This window comes from Gavia stellata, chromosome 3 (assembly GCF_030936135.1).
Source record: "Gavia stellata isolate bGavSte3 chromosome 3, bGavSte3.hap2, whole genome shotgun sequence".
In the NCBI taxonomy this organism is placed as follows: domain Eukaryota; kingdom Metazoa; phylum Chordata; class Aves; order Gaviiformes; family Gaviidae; genus Gavia; species Gavia stellata.
The window spans coordinates 50940763-50964281 of NC_082596.1; the positions used below are offsets into that span (position 1 = coordinate 50940763).

The 23519-nt window shown below is 38.4% G+C and overlaps 1 protein-coding gene across 3 annotated transcripts in view; it reads left to right on the forward strand.

Annotated features, from left to right (window-relative positions):
- Positions 1-23519, forward strand: part of SS18 (SS18 subunit of BAF chromatin remodeling complex) — a 45820-nt gene that overhangs the window by 4288 nt on the left and 18013 nt on the right. For all 3 annotated transcript variants that reach the window (XM_059836012.1, XM_059836013.1, XM_059836014.1), the window contains exons 3-5: positions 281-365; positions 14595-14748; positions 21670-21891. In XM_059836012.1, coding sequence (XP_059691995.1) covers positions 281-365; positions 14595-14748; positions 21670-21891 — 461 coding nt within the window. The remainder of the gene's footprint in view (positions 1-280; positions 366-14594; positions 14749-21669; positions 21892-23519) is intronic.

A 23519-nucleotide genomic window follows, 5' to 3' on the forward strand; every position in this document is an offset into this window, starting at 1 on the left:
AAATAGGTAAAAACAGTGTCACCCAGCTTTAGATTTTTCATAGCGAGACAGAAGTTGTAGAGAAGATATAGGCACAGATTTGATGGAGACATTGGGAAAGGTTGGGTAATAGGTAAGTGTGAGGGGAAAAGGCTTAGGATTCCTAATAATCGTACTCTTGTAAGTCTCTTGAATCTTGTTTTACATAGGTAACTTCCTTTACATGTGTAGAATTAAAGTAGATTCTGATGTTATTGTATTCATGACTTAAGTTCTCTTTTACTTTTGTTTATTTTGATAGATACCAGCAGATGCTGCATACAAACTTGGTTTACCTAGCTACTATAGCTGACTCCAACCAGAACATGCAGTCTTTACTACCAGCAGTAAGTACAAAAAAGTTAAAAGTAGGGAATAGATTTCATTTGTGTTCCTGGAGGGAAAAAACCCCAAAACCACACAGAAGTGTTTGGCAATGACCAAACATTTAGCCTCTGATTTAAAGTGAATAAAAGATGCAGTGTCTCTTCATGCTGTATTTGGAGTCTAGTAATCTCACTGTTTAGGTCTTACTCAAAATCTGACTTGTTTAACTGAAGACTGATATTCTGAATTAAATGCACAGGGCACAGGTTATGTGGCCTGCCTCACAGATAGGTGTTGTGGCTTTTTTCCTCAACTAAGAACTGTAGTGATGCGGCTTTTAGTCAGCTCCTACAACAGTACTCTGTTTCTCCTCTTACATTAGTGAAACGTAGGGGGTTGGGGATATTTTTTTCCCCCTCGCAAAAGAACGGACAATATTACAGCCTCAGTGAAATAAGGGCAGGTAAACCTTTGTCTGCTTTTCTGTATTCTAGGTGAGTCTCTTAAATTCTTTGCCTCTCTACTGTATCAGAAAGCAACTTTAAAAAAAAGTTTATGCAAGAAATAAGGTCACACAGGCTTAACTTGAAACACTGCATTGCTTTACAAATGAAGCATTTCTTGGATAATACTGCTATCTTTTTATTTAATCTGGAGTTTTCTGAATCTGTATTCCTGAACTCTTATATTTTATAAAATACCTCATTTTTTCCCCCTTTCCATTCTTTATGGTGCAGTAAGGAAAGCTACAACAAACATTAAAATAGCTTGCTATCTGTTTGCTTTTTGTGTTAATCAGAAAGCTTGGGGAGTTCATTGTGAGTAACACAAGAAAGTTCTTTGTTTTTTGGTAATAAGACTTTTCTTGAATTAATATAGTCTTGATTCATTTCTGTAATATGAAGCTAAAAAAGAATGTCTATAAAACAGCCATTCCTAGATACTAGTTTTCACCAACTGAAATCGAATTACTTTTTCTTTGATCTCTGGAGAAGTGTTCTCCAATCATAGCTACTAGCAAAGCATCCTGTCAGTTGGTACCTAGAGGACTATAGAAACAGTGCTTCATTATGTCCAACCTGTTGTGCCTGTAGAGGCTTCTCTTTTTATAAATCCATGCTTGTAGCTGAGGAGAGGGAAAGAAACCTTTAAGAGGGCTGTGTGTATTACTCAACTAATATGTTTTTGGAGGCTTAATTCATATCCTGGTTCTGATGACAACTGGAAATTAATTTGACCTTCTCCTAGTCCCCAGTGAACAGCCCTGTTCTTAGAGTTGAATGGGATGACGTTCTCTTCTTAAAAGAAAATGAAGATAGGGCCAGGAAAGACCTTTGCAGATCAGAACTGAAGTGTATTTCTGATCTGGAATGTAAGGAATATTCCACATTAGTGAGAAAATAGCATAGTGTTTTTTGTTTGGGGGGGGGAGTCCCCTTTGGACAGCTGAGGAGGGAGTAAAGAAGGTAGCTTCTTGGTTTTTCTTTCAAACTTAAATACAAAACGAAATTTAGGTGTTCAGTCTTACCTAAGTGTAGACACTCTGACCTACCAAGTCAAATCTTTAAAGATTTGCCTGAAATGTGGTAACATAATCAGATGATGTGTTTTTGTTGGAGTTTTTAGAAAACTATTCTTTAAATTCTTTCTGTTTTCCCAACAAATTTTAGCCGGAAGAATTTGGGAACTTACAAGCTACTGCTTTTTATAATGCAAGATAAACTACTTGAGACTCTTTTCCTTTATTGGCTTTCCGTTTAAGAACTGATGAGGCTCAAGTTGACTTGGAAGTATTATGTTTCTGTTCACTGTGTTTCTGTGTCAGCTGTTGAACAGACTTACTAAATTCAAGGGTCTTGGGTCACAACAGTTAGATATGGAGCAAAATACTGTGTGTGTAAACATCTGCTATTTTTAATAGTAAACTACATCAGCTGTACTATACTACCATTGCAGTAGTTTCCCGCATAACTTAGGAGGGCTTGAGTCTGGATAGCTTCTGAAGTTGGATTGTATCTGATCTATTCATATCTGGAAGGTAGTTCCCCTAGTAAACTATACTTTCTTTTTTTATGTTTTATCTTGTGTTTGTTTTAATTAGGTAGCTACACTCAAGAAACTTCACAACTTAAAGCATTTTATAAGAAGTAATAATTATGTGATAAAATGAGGTTGAAAAGAGAATATTGCTGTTAAGATAGCATTCATGTAGAACAAATAGCTAAATGATAAGGTTCATTGATGTTTTTAATATAAGCTAAAATGACTTGAACCTGATGGTAACTTCGTTGCATCCTCTCACAATACTCCTTAGCCTTAATGCTTCATATTGTTGGGAAAAATGCTTGTAGTATGTTCTCCCTCATGTTTTCTGTCAGGATTACTCAAGATAGTTACTGCCTCCTTCCTGTCTTTTCTCTTGGACATAAATGTTGGATTTTTTTATATTAAAAAAACCCAGCTTCTATGCCTCTGTCCATATCTTTTTAGATTGTGCTATTCAAGACAAATGACTGTACGTTCTTTCTGAAAGTGTGGTATTGCCTGTAGAGAACAAGATATACAAGGCCAGTTGTATGCAGTTCAACAAGGCCAAGTGTCGGGTCCTGCACTTGGGTCACAACAACCGCATGCAGCACTACAGGCTTGGGGACGAGTGGCTGGAAAGCTGCCCTGCAGAAAAGGACCTAGGGGTGCTGGTTGACAGCCGGCTGAAGATGAGCCAGCAGTGTGCCCAGGTGGCCACGAAGGCCAACGGCATCCTGGCCTGTATCAGAAACAGTGTGGCCAGCAGGAGCAGGGAGGTGATCGTGCCCCTGTACTCGGCGCTGGTGAGGCCGCACCTCGAATACTGTGTTCACTTTTGGGCCCCTCACTCCAAGAAGGATATTGAGGTTCTGGAGTGTCTCCAGAGAAGGGCAATGAAGCTGGTGAGGGGTCTGGAGCACAAGTCTTGTGAGGAATGGCTGAGGGAGCTGGGGTTGTTCAGCCTGGAGAAGAGGAGGCTGAGGGGAGACCTTATCGCTCTCTACAACTACCTGAAAGGAGGTTGCAGAGAGGTGGGTGTTGGTCTCTTCTCCCAAGTGACTAGTGAGAGGACAGGAGGAAATGGCCTCAAGCTGCGCCAGGGGAGGTTCAGGCTGGATATTAGGAAAAATGTCTTTACTGAGGGAGTGCTGAAGCATTGGAACAGGCTGCCCAGGGAAGTGGTGGAGTCACCATCCCTGGAGGTGTTCAAGGAATGTGTGGACATGGCATTGTGGGACATGGTTTAGCGGGCATGGTGATGTTGGGTTGATGGTTGGACTTGATGATCTTACAGGTCTTTTCCAACCTTAGTGATTCTGTGAAGACAAATCTTGTACTAAACAAAGGTATAGTGAACCTACTGTGTTGTGCAGAGAAATGCTTCTATAAAGGGGCCCTGGAAGTGAGGAAAAGGTGAAACAGGTGAAGCAAGCATTGCAGGCTCTGAATGAAGGGAACTAGAAAGACTTTGAAACTCCAGTGTCATAACAAAGCTCCTGTTGTCTTTGCATGCATGATAAATTTAGAGTATTAAATTATGACTTCTGGGGTAAGAGACTTTCCCTCGCATAAGAAGACAAAAGTGCAAGGTTCATCTGCTTGTGTCAACCAGTCTTTTCTCAGCCATTTGAACAGCAGCATTATTAAGGGCAGAGCTGTTTATGGAGTGTCTTCCCAGCTGGAGAAGAGCAGTAGCTAAGCCCACATGTGAAGTTGGTGTGACTTTTTGCTGCCTCTTTCCAAGACATGACAGGTATTCTCTTTCAACAGCAGTCAAAAGTCTGTTTACCACCACCATACGGGGTAAGCTGGCTTCCCAAAAAAGGCTTGTATGGTGAGGAACACAACACTGTTGCGTTCTTCTGATTTTCATTGGTGCTACTTTTGAGGGAGGCAACAGCAAAATGTTATTAGTTGTCTTGAACTGTAGAGAGCAAAGATGCAATTAAAGTTTGTTACAGGGACTTCCAAGAGAACCTCCAAAAAATAGTAGTGAAGTATTGTGTGTGTGTTTCTAAACACATTAAATCTCAAACTGCAGAACAGGCATCTTATCCTCCCTGACTTCTGTTTATTTTTTAATTTCTTGAGAGAGAGTTGTAGTGGTGTTAAAAAGTCATTGCAAACTATTGGATAAAAAACCGCAAACTTTTCCACTTGGACATTTTCTCTCCCCCAGATGCCTTCATTTTGCTAAATATTTATAAGAAAACAACCCATGACCATTACTTTATTGGGAAAAGTAAAGCGGAACTTTTGTCCTGCACTCCAGCCTTTTCATTTTGGCATTAGTTTTATAACAGGCAAATAGTGAGGTCTGCAGGAATTGTTTGATTGGGAACGCTTGTTTTGGTTTTTTTAAAACACAGAAAAAGTGATTTTTTTCAGAGTTTTTATTACATAATGCAACTTGCCTTCTGTCAGCATGCAGAGCACTTGATTTCAGTGTGTATTTCAAGAAGGTGATGAAAATAAATGCTTATGACTATTACTCACTTCTATAACATGCCAGTTTTGTTTTGTCTTGAAAGTGCAAGTTTCTTCCAGTAGCAAGCTAAACTCTATGTGAAGTGACTTCCAAGAAAACTCATTGTGTCTGAGTTGTACAAAAATGAGCACATCACATTAAATAGTTTTTCTCAATTTCATAATATTGGAAAGGTTATTAATAAACTTATTAATAAAAAAGTTATTTTTTTCTTGCTTGAGATACCTGTCCCAAAAATAATGCTTTTTGGTAGGACCTGTGAAATCCCTTAATGGATGCTGTTCCCATCTAGTCCCAAACTTATCACACAGAACTGGTGTGGATTCCACCCTAATTAGTTACAAAACACTTTTATAGAAAATGGTGATTGCTTTTTATAAACACCCAACATCAACAAACACAGAAATGCTGGTTACTTGCAAAGAAACTGCTTCAAGAGGTAGAACCATTAAACATACTTACTAGCACCTGACTAAAACTTTTCTTCAAATTCCTTATTGGAAGATAGGTGTTTTTGTTTTGTTTTTTAAAAGCTGCAGGGTTTGGGTGGCTAAATAGGAGTCTTCAATGTAAGAATGGTTTTACTCCATCAGTGGAAAGTCTCAGATGATCTTAAATACCCTTTAGTATTTTTCAAAGGGGTAATGTTCAATCTATGGTTTTAATATACTTGTGATTCAGTTTGTAGAAACAATTCAGAGTTTAAGAACTGAACAGTGCACTCTTCATTTTGAACATAAAAGTTTCTTGTGGGGGAAAAAAAAAACAACAAAAAACCCCAAGATGGCATCCAGAAAAGAGAAATGTGGCTCAGTTTTAATAGCTTAAAATAAAATTTGCAAATAAAACTGCTGTTACTGAAGATGAGAGGAATCTTAAATTAATTAAATTCTTGTCTAGTTATGTACCAAATGCCTGGGAAAGTCTGATACCTGTGGTAGTATAGAAGAAAATGGTATCTGCTTTCCTGCTGATCACAGCTGGCATTGGTCTTTAAACCTGTGGCTTAATTCTGTGTATATTGAATGTTAGTGTGTTGATTAAATTAGTTTTAAAGCAGATACACAAAGCAGTATGGTGTAGTATTCTGCATTAGCCTTTCAGAACACAAGTCCATGCCAAATTCAAGTTCAACTATTTGTAAGCTGAATTAATGGAGAACAGAGCAAAAGAAAGGTTGAATGTTTCCTGTCAGTAGGCAAGTGAGCTAGTAGTCGGAAGTGGAGCTTGGATTTTGAAGAATAATTGCTCTGATTAAATGTTTGTTAAACAGTTTTCAAAAAATGTAATTTCTAGAAGACTTTTAAAAAGAGAGACATTAGGGAGGAGATTTTTTGAGAAAGGGAGGAAAGATGTTGTGTTCGTACCTGCCATATTAAGCAAGTACACTCCGTGGAGGATTTCTAGACCATGTCAGTAACATTGATCGTGTTCTTTAAAACAAGAAATTTGAATGCTTCTGTTTGGTGTGGATTTTCACGTTAAAGTAACTTAACCAAAAGAGCAACTTTACTGCTACTCTTCAAATGAGAGGCAAGTAGAGTCACTGTGGTGGGGATGGGTAAAAGAAATTAAGCTTTACATTCCTGTACTGTTATTTGAAACTGTCAAGCTAGTACAAATCTGTAATTGATAAAAGCTAATTTATTTGTGCTTGCGTACTCCCTGAAGAACATAATTTCTTAAATTATTCCTTCCTCCAACTCTTTGTACTCTACATTTTTATTTGCCATGTTTATTTTGCATAGCAAAACTTATTTCTTATGTTTTGCAAGGAAGAAACACAGGGGGTAAGCCTCCTTTGGTAATAGTGTCTAGCCCACAGTTGGTTAGGCTTTGTCACCAAACAGTCAGTAATGTGGGACATTTAGGTTCATGTTGTAGTACCACATTATTCTAAGAATTCACTGTTACTGCTGTGTTTGAGTGATCTGAGAGACTCAGGACTTGGAACAAAATGGTAAATAAGACATTTCCTGAAGTTGTACAGTATTATGGGTCTGTTTGAGATTTAATCCTTTTGCTGTCAGTAGCCTAATTCTTAGTTATGACTGCAGTAACCAGTCATAAAAGCAATGCATTATGATCTAGCTGTATAAGTGCTTACAGAGAGGTCTAGTGTGTCTGTATCACTTAATTGTCTTTGCTCCAAGGCCAGCACATGATCATCTGATCCTTTTTCTTTCTTTGAGGCTTTGGATGCTGCTTGACTTCTGGCCTCTCAGTGAACACTCTGATTGCCTACGTGTTCATTGAATGTAAAAAATGTGGTTATGGGATATTAACCCAAAGAGAACTAGTTTTACAAATAGCTACTCAGATTTTTTTTGTGCGTGTGTTTATACCATTGTTTATACCAGGAAACTGAAAAACTACCGATTATGGGAAGAAAATCTTGTAGAATTGTCAGTAGTACAAGCTTTGTAGAAGGCTTAAAGGTAAAACAACCAGATTTGCTATGGGTTTGATGGGTTGTTTCTCCCCTAGCCTATTCGCTGAATCTCTGTAACAACACCAGTGCTTGTGTTGATATGCATCTTTCGGAGCTAATAGTGTCATCCTGCTTTAGCAAAAGACAATTAGGTATGCTGCATTTTTAAAAGAATTTTCAGGTTGTGGATCCTCAGTTTATCCATGTTTTTCCAGGTTGTTCATTTTGCTCCAGATAGGCTTTTGAACGTTGGAAAGAAGTTTGGCTGTTGTTTGACAAGATTTCCTTTCGATAGTAACAGTTATGCTGACGTTACCAAAGCCGTACTCTCGTCAGCTGCAATTCTGCTGTGTGATGCTTTGAAGTTGTTGTAACATGAACCAATCTGGAGAATCAGTCCAGATTAATTAGGTGGAAAGGGGGATATTTTAATTCTGGATTAGTTCAGATTAACTGCAGGGCTATGTAAATGGCTGTGTTGGTGCAACTGAAAGGGTAGTATTAGGAAATGGAGAGCAGCTGGAGGTAGCTTCTTAAGCCAGAAATGCTACTAAAAAAACTCCAGGATATGGGAATTTAAGTTGTTAACATGTTAGAACTGAATTCATAGACCACTAGTATAGTCCACTAGTGTAGTCCACTTTAAATAAGAGGATCACTCGATAACTTCTGTAAGCTGCTTTGCATGTATTCCTAATCAGGTGTGTCCACATGGGGAGCTAGTGCACTGTATACAAAAAACCTACTTATATTGCTTACTAATGTCTGTGGCTGATTTAGAAATCAGTAAAGATAGCAGCCAATTTGAGTTAGGAGTATGCTCTGAAGTGTAATTCTTTCATACTTGAAGATGCGATTTGCCTCTCTTTCATACAGTATCTGCACAATAAATACCTATTTCGACCCTAGTCAGTCTGCTGAGAGCTGTACCAGGCAGTCTGGTAACATAGATGCTGAGTCCTTTAGCCTGTGTGGTTTTGCTGTTTCCCCAGTGAAATGCTCTGAGGGTTCTGCAGGATTCTTTCTGCTTTAATTGAGTTTACATAAGGCCTTCTAGCTGGAATAGTGGTGGAATTTTTCTCTTAGGTTACTAAATGCAAGCAAAACCTGTAACTATCGGACCAGACATTAAACCATCTTAAAAGCCAAAGAGGCAGAAGGTAAACAGCTGTGGAACAGAAAGCTCTTGCTTTTGAGGACAGATATGAACGGCATTTTATGGGGGAATTTTAGAGTACCTCTGGAGTTGTCTAGTTTCTATAGCTCAATGTTCCCCAAGTTAACATCCACAGTTAACGTATTCCTAGTCACTTAAAATAAAGTGATCTGAGTTTGTACCAGATTATTTAACTTTTGATTTAAATAACTTCTAGTTATATAGAGAGTTAAGAATTTTGTGTGATTACTTTTGCAGTACTAGAAGAGCTATTGCTATGCAGACATTATTTTAAGTATTTTAGGGTTAAATTTTCTGGTTGTTAAAACGATGCTAAAGAATATTTGTGCAGTTAAATATTTTTATGCAGGGATATATGTAATTTTAAGCAACTAAAGATTCCAATTTCCTCTTTAAACAAAGTGTTTAAGTATTACATGGTATTTGTTCAAATATTAAGTCAGTTTCTCTGATTTTTTTTTAGATACTGATGTAAATTGAGATTTAGAAAGTGGTTGTCATTCTACATTAGAATTCCTTACTGCTAGTGTCACAACTGGTACTCCAACAGTGAGAGCACAAATTACATTTGTAATTAGCTTCACTATTTAGACATGATTGTAAATGCTTTTCATGTAGAAATCCTGCCTACCCCCAAATATTACACTTGCTGAGAATTGATGCAGGTTCTTTATTTTTTTCATTTAAGATACTCTTAGTACCAGAATACTCTGCATCTTGTAGAAGAGTCATAACCCAATTAAATAGATCTCGCCTTCTTCAAATCTCAAAAATGTATTCCTTTATGATCTGATTTCCCAGTCTGACACCTCAGTAAGTACTCTGCAGGTGCCATCACCACTTATCAACAGAGTACTGTTCTCTGAGACTGGGACGGGTGCTGTGATATTAGCAATGTGGTATGTCCCTTGGATGGGATATTTTGCTTTGCAGAAAATGGTATTTGATAACTGAAAACAAAGATGATCGCTTAAATCCTGAGTCAGAGCTTCTCTTAGAAAGATCAGAAGGCTTTTATGTTTGTGTTCCATGTAGCTTTTGTTATTCTGAGAGAATTTTAAGAAAATTGTATTTTTATAGTGTACTTTAAATATCTATTGCTATTTGTATTGATTATGTCTTTTTTACATTTTATTGATGACTGAGTTGGTATTCCATCTCAGTTTTTATAACAATGAATGTTCCATAAACAAATCTTTTTCAACCTGCTATTGATGGTAAGGAAAATCTGATAATATAAAGTAGGGCAGAAAAGAGATGACAGATGAAAGGTCCAGGTGTACAATTCCACCATGGCAGCTTTTATTGTTTGCTGTACTGCATTTAATCCAATTTCTTATTTAAAAGAAAATCCTCTAAAAAATGCAGTTTGGCTATTGTTTTAAGAGTATCCTTTCAAATAACTTTTGGGTTTAGTAGGATTTTGTTTGCTGAAAGTTGTCAGTTAAAATCTAATGGGTTTTTTTCTTGTCTGTTTTTTTTGGTTACAACTGCAGGTCAGTTTCAGTCTTTTTCCAGTTCAGATTTCCAGAGTTGAACAAAATAGCTGATAATTTTTTTTCATGCTCTGATAAATTTTAAATGCTTGTAGCGGCTACAAATTGTAATCCATGTATTTAGGGAAGTGAGCCAAAAGTTAGTGTTTAGCAAGTGAAGCTATGTCTAGCATCTTACTTCTAATTCTTTAATTTACTTTTTACTGATAGTAAAATATTTAACATTTTCTACTTCATAACTGGAATAAAATCAGCAGTGATTTTAATTTCCATTCCTTTCTGTCAGTCATGCAGCAGAAAGAGGGAAGTAGCCTTTCCTTTAGTTTTGTTAACCGACCTACATTTGAATATCACCCTCCATATCTAGACTGAATGGGTAGGGATCATGTTGGGTAACTTTCTTTTCACAAAGGGTGGGGGGTTTCTTTTTCTTTTTCTTTTTGGCTTTTGAATAATGTATGGTCATTTTGTATTTTAAAAGGTCTTTATCATGCATAGTGTGTATTACTGGGGATGGTCAATTTCTTTAACTTCGGTAAAGAACAAAAAAGGTTAAATGACCCAGGTTTTGTAATTTTGGGGCGGGGGGGGGGGGAGGGGGGGGGGAGGGGGGGTGGGGGGGGGAGGGGGGGTGGGTGGGGGGGGGAGGGGGGGTGGGTGGGGGGTGTTGTTTGCTTGTTTTGGTTTTTTTGGTTGTTTTTTTTAAATTAAAGATGATTTAAAAGAAGTTTATCACCTGTAAAAGCCTCGATCAACTCTGATAGATATAGGGAAGTTGCTATTTTAAAACAATTTTTTCTTGTTTTCTTCTGGCTGCAGCCAGTAGAAGAATACTCTGGAGGAATTTCACTGGGGAATAATAATATCTGCAGGAGACATTTCTTTTTAATTAATATCAGGTAGTGATTGGTTTATGACCCTGACATGAAGGCTTATAACACAATTTTAAAATATCCTATATAATATAACTGTTTCGATTGCATATATGTATGTGTAATTATCTCTGAATCTTACTTAAACTTTGTTCTAGTGTCTCGTGTTGATGAATTCCTCAGGTTTTTGTGATTTATGTGGTGTCTTGTATGTTTAATGTTATTCCTCAATTTATTGACTATTCTCCTGGAGTTTTCTTTGTTGTTAAAGCATAAATTGGATGATCTACTTTTTGTATGTGTCATACATTAAATTGTATTTCTGTCATACCCCCTTATGTTTGTTTCTTTTCGATGTTAAAAATTAAAAAAATATGTCCATTTTGACTTGTTTCAGGTGAAAGACATTGAAAGTCTTTAATCACTGGTTGCTTGTCTTTGGAATCCTGCTTTTACAGTATCTTTTTGTGACTGTTTTCCTCAGATTGAATATGTATCATGATCACAAATACCATAGCATTTTTTCTTGTATATTGTACCTCACTTTTGATATATCAAGCACTGCAGGTAATCAGAAAGTGAACACAGGTATTTTGAATAGTTTTTATGGATTATTTTTTAATTATTTTTTTCCCACCAAACTGGGTACTGGTCAATTTTTTTTTCCCTGGTTTAGTTGCAATAGGAGTTTCTTCTTTCTGAAGAAAGTGTGGTTCAAAATTCAGTGTGATTGCTATATATTTATCCGTGTTGAATTTCACCTGGCACCACTCTGCTTATTCTTTCTTCCACAGTTTTCAGTAATTAATATTGCAACATCTTCAAATGTTGATATTTACTAACAGATATTTTCAGGGGACCTCCATATTTTCCTTTATTCCTTGAACTTCTTGTAAGGTTATTGCTTATTTCTTCCCTTTGGGCAGTTTCTGGTCAGTGAAAGTGTGTACCCCTGGACAATGTGTTTTTCCAAATGGGTTTGTCAAAAAACTTGTATTAAGTTTTTGTTACATATGCAGCTGAGTGGTTTAATTTATATATTTGAAAATTTCTAATAGTTTAGAAAGATATGACTTTCCTATATTGACACTTTACTAACTCATCTTTATTTTTATCGTCCTTGGAGTTTTCTAATACTCTTAATTATTTCCATCAATTTACTTGTAGCTTGGGGAACAAGGCTTACAGATTAATGATTCCTAGAATTGATCCTACTACTTCTTTATAAAAAGAGGTACAGTGTTCGCCTACCTTCTAGTCATCTTATGGGATAGTTTATTTTAATGAAAGATTGAGGTTTTTGCAGCTGCTTGGACCTTTTTCTTGCATTATTTTCAAGAATCTGAAATGAGTTCACACAGGTCTTTAGGCTGTTTCCATATCCAGAAGCTCCTCTTGCTAAATTATTTTCTGGTAGTACCTTTTTGGGTGTTTTTAATTATTCCCTCAGTTCTATCAATTCCCTGTGGTTTTTGAAGTCTCTTGCAGGTTTTTGCATCTAATGGGATTTTTAAAATCCTTAATACTTTTTCCTCCTGTCCTTGAATGTTTGCACTCTCAACACTGTTTTTTGATCACTGCAGTGTTTGTCTTAATGTTAAACAATAGTTATTTTGAAAACGACCAGAATAAATTTCAGAGTTGGAATATAGAGTTTTTTCTCAGATAACCTGTGGAGGTTTTTTTGTCCATCTTTCCATGCATAAGGGCCTGCCCGTGTTATTGCACAAACACCTGCAGGATAGCTAAAACCTAGGCATGATCTAATATTTTTTAGTACTTCATAGTATTTATTAACACGTTGTGTGAACATCAGATTTACTAACGATTTATACTTAGATTCCAAGTAGCTCATTTTAATTAGAAGTTCATTTTAATTCTGAAAATATTTTAACTTGGATATTTTGTGGCTTTGCTCTCTTTGCTGAAATGGGGCTGTTACGGTTTGAGCTCTAGCTGCTTATGTGGAGGTGCCAAGTGTGTTGGTTTTGCTGGTATTCTAAAAAATACTTCCTAAATAAAGATTAAAAATAGTCTTTTTGTTTTTTGTTTGTTTCTCTGTTTATCAGTTTTAGATAATTTCTGTTAGATGCAAAAGTAGGATGATAGTGAGCTTTTGAAGGTGAAGGGAAGGAAGACTTAACTGAAGTGGCCTTACTTTGATTGCGCACTAGTGGAGGAAGATCAAGCAAAATGGAGAAGCATTGCACTCACTGTTCAGAGAATAGAGCTGCCTTTCATTCTTACCTTTTCTACCTTCTGCCACTTCTGCTATAGGATTAGGAATAAATTTGCATATAAAAGGTCATTCTCTTCATCATGGAGGAATGAAAGGAATTTAGTAAGAGAAGTCACCTACTTGCTTGTGTTTTCCTTCATTTCCTTCCTCTTTTTTCCTCAGAAAAAGCCTTTCACTAACTAATTTCTGGAGGAATGTTTAAAAATATTGCTGCAAAAATAACACGTGCTTGAGGTATCTGAAGAAATGTTGAGAAAATAAATTAATACCACTTCCCCCTTTCCCCCGGGAAGTGAATATGTGCGTGTGTCTCTGCATTACCCAGGCGTTGCCATCTCCAAGGCCAAAAAGGGGTCCTGCCTTATGGTCATTTGGAAAGCATTATTCTTTTCTACTGTATTATATCTTGTCTTTATGAACGCCCTGATGAGCAGGTGTAGGTATAAGGCGGGCTGGGCTGGATGGGTATTTGGTGATCACCCCCTTGGTTCTTTCTACGAAGAGAAATGTTGAAAAATACGCACACATTTGTCTCGCGGGAAGGGTTTTGCATGAATAGTTACGGCCTTTTAGAGAGGGTCCTCAAAAGCCAGAGACCCAGGCATTCGCTCTCACAGAGATGATTTTTATTCCCCTGAAAGCATTTGGCTAAGGTATGTGAGGAGGATCATACAGTCTCGCAGGTGTTTTTAATAGGAAAACGAGGCTGGCTACTAGCAGTTTCTGAGTCTCCTTACGCTGCTGTGGGTAGAACCTAACAGTAAATTCCCCCTTGTATTTACTGTTTTTCTTGCTCTCCCTCTTTGAACTCTCAAGGTTATTCAGTTATTTTCCTCACAATTTCATTAGGAAATTTGCCAAAAACATCCTTTCTAGGCAGCTGTCTCTGGACCTTTGGAGGCCGGTGCTAATGTGCTTCCAGTCTGTAGGGGGTGTTTGGCAGGAAATTATGAACTAGGCCTTCAGCGCCTTGGGGGAGAGAGGGGAAGAGATCGCAAACGTTTTACCACACCCAGGTGCGAATTTTTGCTTGTCTATGAGCATTCAGAGGCCTTCATCTCCTGTTGTACCTGTTCTGTCCTGGTGCAAGGTCTGTTAAGAGCAACAAATTGATGCGAGAGAATTACAATGGAAGAGTTATTTTTCTGTTCAACAAATGTTGCTCTGAAGGAGAGCTTTTGTGTGTGGGGGAGGGAGCGACTCCGGCAATCTTAAACTGTTCGGACACAATTTTTAATGAGGCATTGATTTGTGTTTTTCAATTATTTTAAAGCGGTGCTTGAAGGTGCTGTAGTGTTGCCTCATGTAATACTTCATGTAAAATTGATTGAAATATTAAACGTTTTGCTGAAATTAATATTGGGAGGAGTTATACATATCAGAAAGAGCAGGAAATATGTTTCAGTGCTTCCTTTCATACCCCGCTTAACGATATAGGCAACTGCTGTACCATATGTACATATAATATATTTGTCAGACTAACTGCTTCTGGTGTTTGACTAAACTGTCTCCTTTCAGCCACCCACACAGAATATGCCTATGGGTCCGGGAGGGATGAGTCAGAGCGGCCCTCCCCCACCTCCGCGCTCCCACAACATGTCTTCAGATGGTATGGTAGGTGGGGGCCCTCCTGCACCACACATGCAGAACCAGATGAACGGCCAGATGCCTGGTAAGTTTTTCTCCTCTAAGACATTAACACCAGCGTTGCCTGGCAACTGAAACGACATGGGGGCTCAAGGGATACTAGATTGTTGATGACAAAACTGCTTTGAATGCCCCCGAGTACAAGCTCTCTTAGAGTTTGTTAGCTACAGAGCTACGTGACCTGTATTCAGTGTTTATCAGGCTGCCCTTGGGCTTTGATGTAGCTGACACACAGCATTCCTCTGATGAACAGAACTGGCTAAATTTAGTCTGTTTGAAACCGTGCAGTACAGCTGGCTTTAGAAGGCTTATTGGGGAAAGGTATTGGCCTGTGGCTGAGTGAACACAAATCCTTCCATAAAAAGATAACATGAAATCATCGTAGCTAAATAATTAGATAATAAAATAGACATTTCTTAAAGAGGGTGTTTCGAACGTGGGTGAACGTTAAAAAAAAAAACCACAACAAAACAGAAACGCTTTTATACAGAAAGCCATCCAGCTTCCACTAATCCTCTGTGTTCTTTATTATTGAAGATACGTTGAATCGTAAGGGATTTGTAAAGAAATGGCCTCCAGATTATTGTTCTAGGTGTAAATTTTAAATCGGTTTTTATGCCATCCTGTTTTGTAATAAAAAGAAAAGTGCTTGGGAAGTCAGAAACAAAGCAGTGAAACAAGATGATAAAATTCCACATTGTACCTACCAGTACTGGCTTTGGGGTAACTATTCCCTTTAGCAGTCAAATCAGAATAGAGTAGGCCCTGGAAAAGCTTGCTTCTTTATACAGAGGCTGTTTTCCAGAATTTCTACTCATAAAGTCATACTGCCTATTTCATGTGAATTGGCTTTCAGCTTAAAATTGCATTCCCAGGATTGCTTTTGTTCAGGACCCCTTCATTTTTTTGTATGGAGGAACTTTTCGTACAAAAGCTCTTCAAGGTATTGATTCTTCCAAGAAAGGAAACTGCTGTCAAAGGATCTTTGAAAATTCGTCTCTCAGTGGTCACAAGGATAAGCTCCATCACAGCAAACACAGTAAAGAACTATGCAAAACTTAATACGAACTAAAAAATATAATGATTGCTGTAGTCTCTAATTTTTGTGCTAATCTTGATAAAGTGAACCTGATAGTGTTAGTGACAGTTTTTCTGAGAAGAGTAGCTGAAGAGCCTCCAGAGGCTGTGTGTAAGAAATGTAATAAAAGATCTAGAGAAGTTAGTTTCATCATACATGTTGGTCATGGTCTGCATTTGGAAGTGGAAAGAGCAATATATGCTGCTCCCTAAGTAGGGCAGAGATATTCTGGTTTTGAAGTCCTCTATCCATCTAAGATCCATCAGCTCCCATGGAGAATAGCATTGCCTCTCACAAATCAGTCTCTTTGACCCTCTAGTGTAATCATATTATTGTTATTATAATGATCTTTTCCAAGGAGAAGGATTACTAAGTCACAATGTGAGCATAATGACTTCACTGCAGAGCCACAGGGGAGAAAAGTCACTCCTTAAACATACATATTTTGTAATTAGATAGAATAAGGAAAGAGCTCTCACGAAAATATGTGGAAGGTAAATAGGTTTGTTTTGGTATTCACCTAGACAGATACTTAAATACAGTTTCCAACTAAGCGTTAATTTAGCCTTTCTTCAAACATATTCCCTTTTTTGAATGTCTGTTCCTTCCCTTCTCTGTTTAAGGTTGTCTCTGAGAATGTGAAGATAAACAGCTTAGGATGAGGGCATCTCTAATATCGGAAAGGCATGCTAAAATCGTTTCATAGTTAGGCGTTGGAGAAGGGGAAATGGAATCATCTTGTTAAGTGGATAGTTGAATGATTATTTTCTTTTTTAAGTGTTTGCTAGTTTGCCTGTATGTGAGCCTCTATGTATTTCATAGACATGTATTTGTAATCATTTCTGCAGTGTATCTATTTGCTTTCTTTAGACTAAAGTTGTGTAGATACTTTGTAATAGAAACTAGATACAAAACCTTAAATATCTGAAGAGATTATCTGTCCAAAAGGAATAAAGTCACTAAGGTGCAAACCAGGAGACTCCAGGGTTGACAACCACAAGCCTGGAAAAAATAAAATGCAGGCTTTTAAAAATACCAGCTAAGGATTTCTGGAAGGCCTTATCTGAGCAGGGTCTTCCACGGGACTGAGTATGGGTGGAAGGGTTGATGGAAGAATGTACTGGTTTTGGCGTTAAGCCATGACAGAGGATCAAAAGAACTGCCTAGTGATGGTCAGGGCATGAGCTGATTTGAAGTTGTGCTGTAGATGTGTCCCATTACCTAAAGGGCAAAGGATGATTTTTCTCATATTTGTGTTCTGGTTAATAAAGGACCTGAAGTGCTGCTAAGGCCCTTAATTGCATCGCCTGACAAATGAGTGTCTGTATCCTCTTAACAGGGAAGAGAGTCATGATGAACCTTTTTTCAGGCTATGCTGGAATTGAGTGTTACCTGTGACAGATGATGGCTCTTACCAGAAAAAATTACTGTCTGAAGAGTTACATTGACAGAGAGTTTGTGTGATGGAAAGTAGGGGTGGTCTGGATTTGGAAGGAGATAAAATCACAGAATCGTTTAGGTTGGAAAAGACCTTTAAGATCATCAAGTCTAGCTGTAAACACTGCCAAGTCCATCACTAACCCATGTCCCTAAGCACCTCATCCACAAGTCTTTTAAATACCTCCAGGGATGGTGACTCAACCACCTCCCTGAGCAGCCTGTTCCAATGTCTGACAACCCTTTCAGTGAAGAAATTTTTCCTAATATCTAGTCTAAACCTTCCCTGATGCAACTTGTGGCCATTCCTCTTGTCCTCTCACTTGTCACTTGGGAGAAGAGACCAGCACCCACCTCTCTACAACCTCCATTTCACGTAGTTGTAGAGAGCGATAGGGTTTCCCCTGGGCTTCCTCTTCTCCAGGATAAACAACCCCAGTTTTATCAGCCGCTCCTCATAAGTTTTGTACTCCAGACCCTTCACCAGCTTTGTCTGGACACGCTCCAGCACCTCAGTGTCCTTCTTGGAGTGAGGGGCCCAAAACTGAACACAGTGTTCGAGGTGCGGCCTCACCAGTGCCGAGTACAGGGGGGACAATCACTTCCCTGCTCCTGCTGGCCACACTATTTCTGATACAGGCCAGGATGCCGTTGGCCTTCTTGGCCACCTGGGCACGCTGCTGGCTCATATTCAGCTGGCTGTTGATCAACACCCCCAGGTACTTTTCCATGGATCAGCTTTCCAGCCACTCGTCCCCAAGTCTGTAGCGTTGCATGGGGTTGTTGTGATCAAAGTGCAGGACCTGGCACTTGGCCTTGTTAAACCTCATACAATGGGCCTCGGCCCATTGATCCAGCCTGTCCAGATCCCTCTGAAGAGCCTTCTTACCCTCAAGCAGATCAATACACCCACCCAACTTGGTGTCGTCTGCAAACTTACTGAGGGTGCCCTCAATCCCCTCATCCAGATCATTGATAAAGATATTGAACAAGACCGGCCCCGGTACTGAGCCCTGGGGAACACCACTTGTGACCAGCCGCCAGCTGCATTTAACTCCGTTCACCACAACCCTTTGGGCCTGGCCATCCAGCCAGTTTTTTACCTAGGGAAGAGCAGTCAGTTTCTCCAGGAGAATGCTGTGGGAAACAGTGTCAAAGGCTTTACTAAAGTCTAGGTAGACTATATCCACAGCCTTTCCCTCATCCACTAAGTGGGTCACTTTGTCATAGGAGATCAAGTTAGTTAAGCAGGACTTGCCTTTCATGAACCTGTGCTGACAGGTCCTGATCACCTGGTTGTCCCGTACGTGCTGCGTGATGGCACTCAGGATGATCTGCTCCATAATCTTCCCCAGCACCAAGGTCAGACTGACAGACCTGTAGTTCCCTGGATCCTCCTTCCGGGCCTTCTTGAAGATGGGTGTCACTTTTGCTAACCACCAGTCCACTGGGACCTCCCCGGTTAGCCAGGACTGCTGATAAATGACGGAAAGTGGCTTGGTGAGCAATTCCGCCAGCTCCCTCAGTACCCTTGGGTGGATCCCATCCCAGATGGTGAACTGGGTTGTGCTAGTGGCAAATTATCTTCCCAATTTCTTGAGCTTGTTCTATCATATGTAGAAAGTTGAAAGGTAAGACTAGCCATAGGGTTCTCTGACCTTTGTGCTGCTGGCATTGGTAGATCACCTTCCTGAATAACAGGTACTTACGTATTGCCAACAAGTTCTCTCAAAGTTTTCTTTCCTTCCTGCAAATGTAGTTCAAGTGCACTTAGACTGGCTTACAGCTTCTCAGAGCTAAGATACTTAATGTAAGTGGTTAAGAGGAAAAAGGACTTCTGTTTCTAGTCAAGATAATACTTACTCCACTAACTTTATTATAACACAGAATCTAATTAGTGCAGCATTTAAAGCAGTTATTTTAGTAGCAGATACACACTTCGTGTCTCATTCATATTTCATTCATACTCCGTTCTTCCCATTTCATTTATTCTTATGAAAAAAAAATAATCAACTGTTGTGTCCTTATGTGCAGGAGAACCCCATGAAGTATTTTGGCAAACTATAAAAAAATTTATTTGTGAAGTGTGTTCCTACTATTTCTCATTTGCAAGGTTTTTTTTGATAGTATGGTCTTAGCTTTTCCTCTGTCCTTGTCTTCCAGCTGCTGACTAACAAAGTACCTGATTTTAACCCCAGAACATGCCTGACGTTTCATGTGCCAGCTTTTTTTTGAGTCCTTTCTCCTGTTTTGATGCTGCCTGAGACATGAAGTGTAAATCAGCCTTTTAGAAAAAGTGTGGTTATCTTTTCAACTTCTTCTGTCTTGCAATGATTTTGGCCTTCCCCATTTTGCTTCTTACATTACTGTTTCTTAAAAACTTTTTCCACTGTGTGCTTGGCTAGTTTTCTGAAATCTGTTATTAACAATTTCTTCCTTTAAGCAAAAAGGAACCAAATGACTTCCAGGCCCTGACTTTCTGGCACTAGTCCTTTGTATTCCTTCCTTCTCTTAGGAAAGAAATTAAGAAAGTAGTCTTCTACCAGTCCTGCAATACTTCCTTGGCACTACAGTCTGGAGCTTTTCTTCACCTTAGCTTTACTTTAAAACATTGATGATTGATCTAATGGTTAAGAGATTATCTCACTTTTTCAGAAGTAAACTGACTCCATATTCTCACTATTACAGCGTTAGGCAGTGTTGAATTGAAGAGGGGACAGTATAGGCTTCTATAGTTCTGTCATGGTCATCCTAATCACAGAGTTATTTTTTCTGTATTTGTGGTGGATCTGCCTTTGAAATATTCAGCAATCTCGGCCACCTTGTTTTGCAGGAACAGTGAACTGCACATACAATACTTCTTTAGCTTTTTCACTTTCCTGGATAAAATAAGCTTATGTGTTCATTTCAGTAAGGTGTCTTGAAAAGGTCAAGAAGGTAAACATCATCATCTTAAACGTATTCTCTGTTTCTTCATGTTGGCTTTTAGTAGATTTGTTCCTTGATCATTGTTATCTTTTTCTTCTGCATCTTTTTGTTTGCAGGTCAGTTGATACTGCAGGTCAGTTATACACCTTGTGTACAACTCCCTGTGTCCTTATTTTAGCCTTCATTCTGTCCTACGTTAGTGCAGTTACTACTTTAGCCAAGAAAAGACTTGGGAGCTGTTTACATCTGAAGGCAGATACTTTCCACCCACCCAGACCATGGGGAGATATGTAACCAAATCACTATCTTTCTACAGCTCTACTGGCATCATTTCTTTTAGGTTCCTCTTCTAAGTTTTCTGTATTTCTTAGGTTTTTGTAGCTTAACAAAAAAACCTGTGGCATGTTTTCAACAATGGCATCTTCTTGGTGAACTCCTTATATATCAACACTTGCCTTGTTTATAGTTGGCTTACTCTGTCACATGCTCTGGTTGTACATATCTTAAACTCTTCATGTGGTGCTTGTCATACGCATAATCCTTGCATTTCATTTACTTTTTTCATTTGTCATATTTATATCCACACTTCTTACTAATTTTACTCCTAGTAGCTGCTCACTTATCCCAGCTGAAGTAATGGGTAAACTGATCAGATGGTATTGTAACGTTTATACTTTTTAAAATACCGATTGAGAGTAGATTTAATTCAGAGAACAATCCAATTCCAACCTGTGTTGTCAATAAGACGGGGAAATAAAGGGTGAAGAGATGTAATTGGCCTCATGGGTATATGAGCAGGCTGCTTTTCCTTTGAATCTTTGCAAGCTTATCACAGAATCATTAAGCTTGAGAGGTGAGCTGATAATTTGATGGCTGTCCTTCCAGTCATCGTAATCTCAGCCTAGTCTAGTAATCTGTAAATACAGTTGCAGAATATTGGCTGTAGATTGTATGTTCAAACAATGTTGAATATGCCTTCAGCCATGTCATTGTATTTGTACCATGTCAACGTTAATACTGCCTGACTTTTGAAAAAAAAAAAAATTAACTGTTACTTTCAGAGAAGTGTCTTGTATGGTTGGTTTGAATGAACGGAAATGTTACAGCTATTGTAACAATTATGTGTGTAGCTGTGATAGAGCTACCAACCTGGCTATGAAACTGATATTGTGCAATTCAGGTTAAAATTCTGTGTGTGTTGTGCGAGTACTAAAAAGTCTAGTTTTGTGTATGATATGGATATAAGATAAGCTGTATGATATTTTACACCTTTGTTTTAGTAGCTTCAGCTGCTCGACAAAAAATACTGCATAGCAGAGCTGAACTTTGACTGTTGTTAACTATTCTTTAAGTTGGGACATCATGAGCAAACTCTGTTTTAGCTTTGTTTTAATGTAATTGTATTTAATGAATTTTATTTAGTTTTGTGATTTAGTATTACTATATTTGCTTGTTTCATGATACTTAATGTAGAACCTTTTTTCCCTGTTTTTCTTTCTGAAGGACCTAACCATATGCCTATGCAAGGACCTGGACCTAACCAACTCAATATGACAAACAGTTCCATGAACATGCCTTCAAGTAGCCATGGGTCAATGGGTGGCTATAATCACTCAGTGCCATCCTCACAGAGTATGCCAGTGCAGAATCAGATGACTATGAGCCAGGGACAGCCGATGGGCAACTATGGTCCCAGACCAAACATGAACATGCAACCAAACCAAGGTAAGTGAGCTGCTTGCTAGCTTCTGTAAAAAGGAAACATCTCGGGTATAGACTTCTCTAAATGTATTTGTACCCATGTTTGGAGGACTCTACATGTCCTTTCTCCCATGTGTTGGTGACTTTTTATCTATTTGCAGACATTGAACTGTTCTCAGGTATTGTGTGAGAACCTGGGAATGGCTCTGCTTTCATCAGTTATGTTTGAACTACTGTTTCTCAGACTTCACACTTCTATCTAAGTGTTATTATTGCTCGAGTTGATAAAATACATTCCTACTCTTCAGTCTCTTGGGTAAATTGAAAAATTAAAGTCAGGTAGCCCTCAGATTTTTGTGCCTAATTAATCTTTGTTCTCTGCTGCATGCTGTTTTAGTGTGGAATGTCTGTTAATCTTACAGAAATAAAATTCAGTTCCAGGAACAAATCTGGTACTCCCTACTGTTTTCAGGAGATGTCCCTGTGTATACAGTAAAACTCAAAACTGATTTTGTATCTAGGATATTTGCATAGCATAAACAGATGATGTATCCTGTTGACAGTATGGTCCTTGTTGAAGTGCAAGGACACCGCAGAATTAAAATACTGCATTAGAGTCACAACAGACCAAATTATTAAATTATACGTTACCGCATAGTCTTATAAATGTGCTTTACAAGTCAGCAAACAGTATTTTCAGTTTACCTGTTAAGTTGTTGTTACGTTGAATCTGGATATACCACCTGCTAGAAGACATACTGCAGAATCTTTTTGAAAAAATGCTTTGCCATGTTTACAGCAGTTATGTTATGGATGCATTAGCTGAAGGATATGACTTAAGTTGAGGTTTTCATCTCTTTTCTGATGCTGTAGGGGAATGTGTTTCTCTCTTTTTCTAAGGCTCCCTTTCTGGTCATTGTAGAAAAAATAATCCTCCAGTGGCATAGGTTCTTCTTATGGCAGTATACTCTTACTGGAGATCAAAGCTCCACTTTGTTAGGTAGATACCATTTGTTCCTGAGGTGTACAAACAGACCAGGTCATACTGATCAGTTTAATTATTAGATCACAGAAAAGTTCCAAACAGACAAAAGACTGAGTTAATGAGAGACCAAAAATGAGTCAAGATGAAACAGCTGTTTCTGCAGTTTTCTTACCAGTAGTGAAAGTGGGAGGTCTGAGTCCTTCATCATCCACATTGTTAATGGCATTTTTCTTAAAATTTAACAGCAGAGAAAACAAAAGATAGGCGCATAGCAGAGGAAACCATCACAAGTGGGAATATTTTTTACTGTCTTTCTGAACTGGCAAGTTATCTGTGTATTCTGGGCAATACACCATGGAGTAATTTTGTAAATGTTGTAATGTGCTTTAGAAAAGTCCTGTGCATGCTCAGTTGAGATTTCTTAGTTGCAGAAAGTTAGCAATAAATATGTAGCAGTATGTGTGAGGGAGCCATCCACTAAGTCGCTCTACAGAAAACAACCTCCTTTCTATGACTGACTTACAACTTAGGCCTAGTGATTATTCCATCTCGAAGTAGTCTTCTTTACTCTTCCCCATTCCCCTGCTGTATTTTCAGTACTCTGTCAAACTTGAAAATTTGCTCATTAGAAATTAGGCAGAAAGATACTTATAAGGTTTCTGTTCTG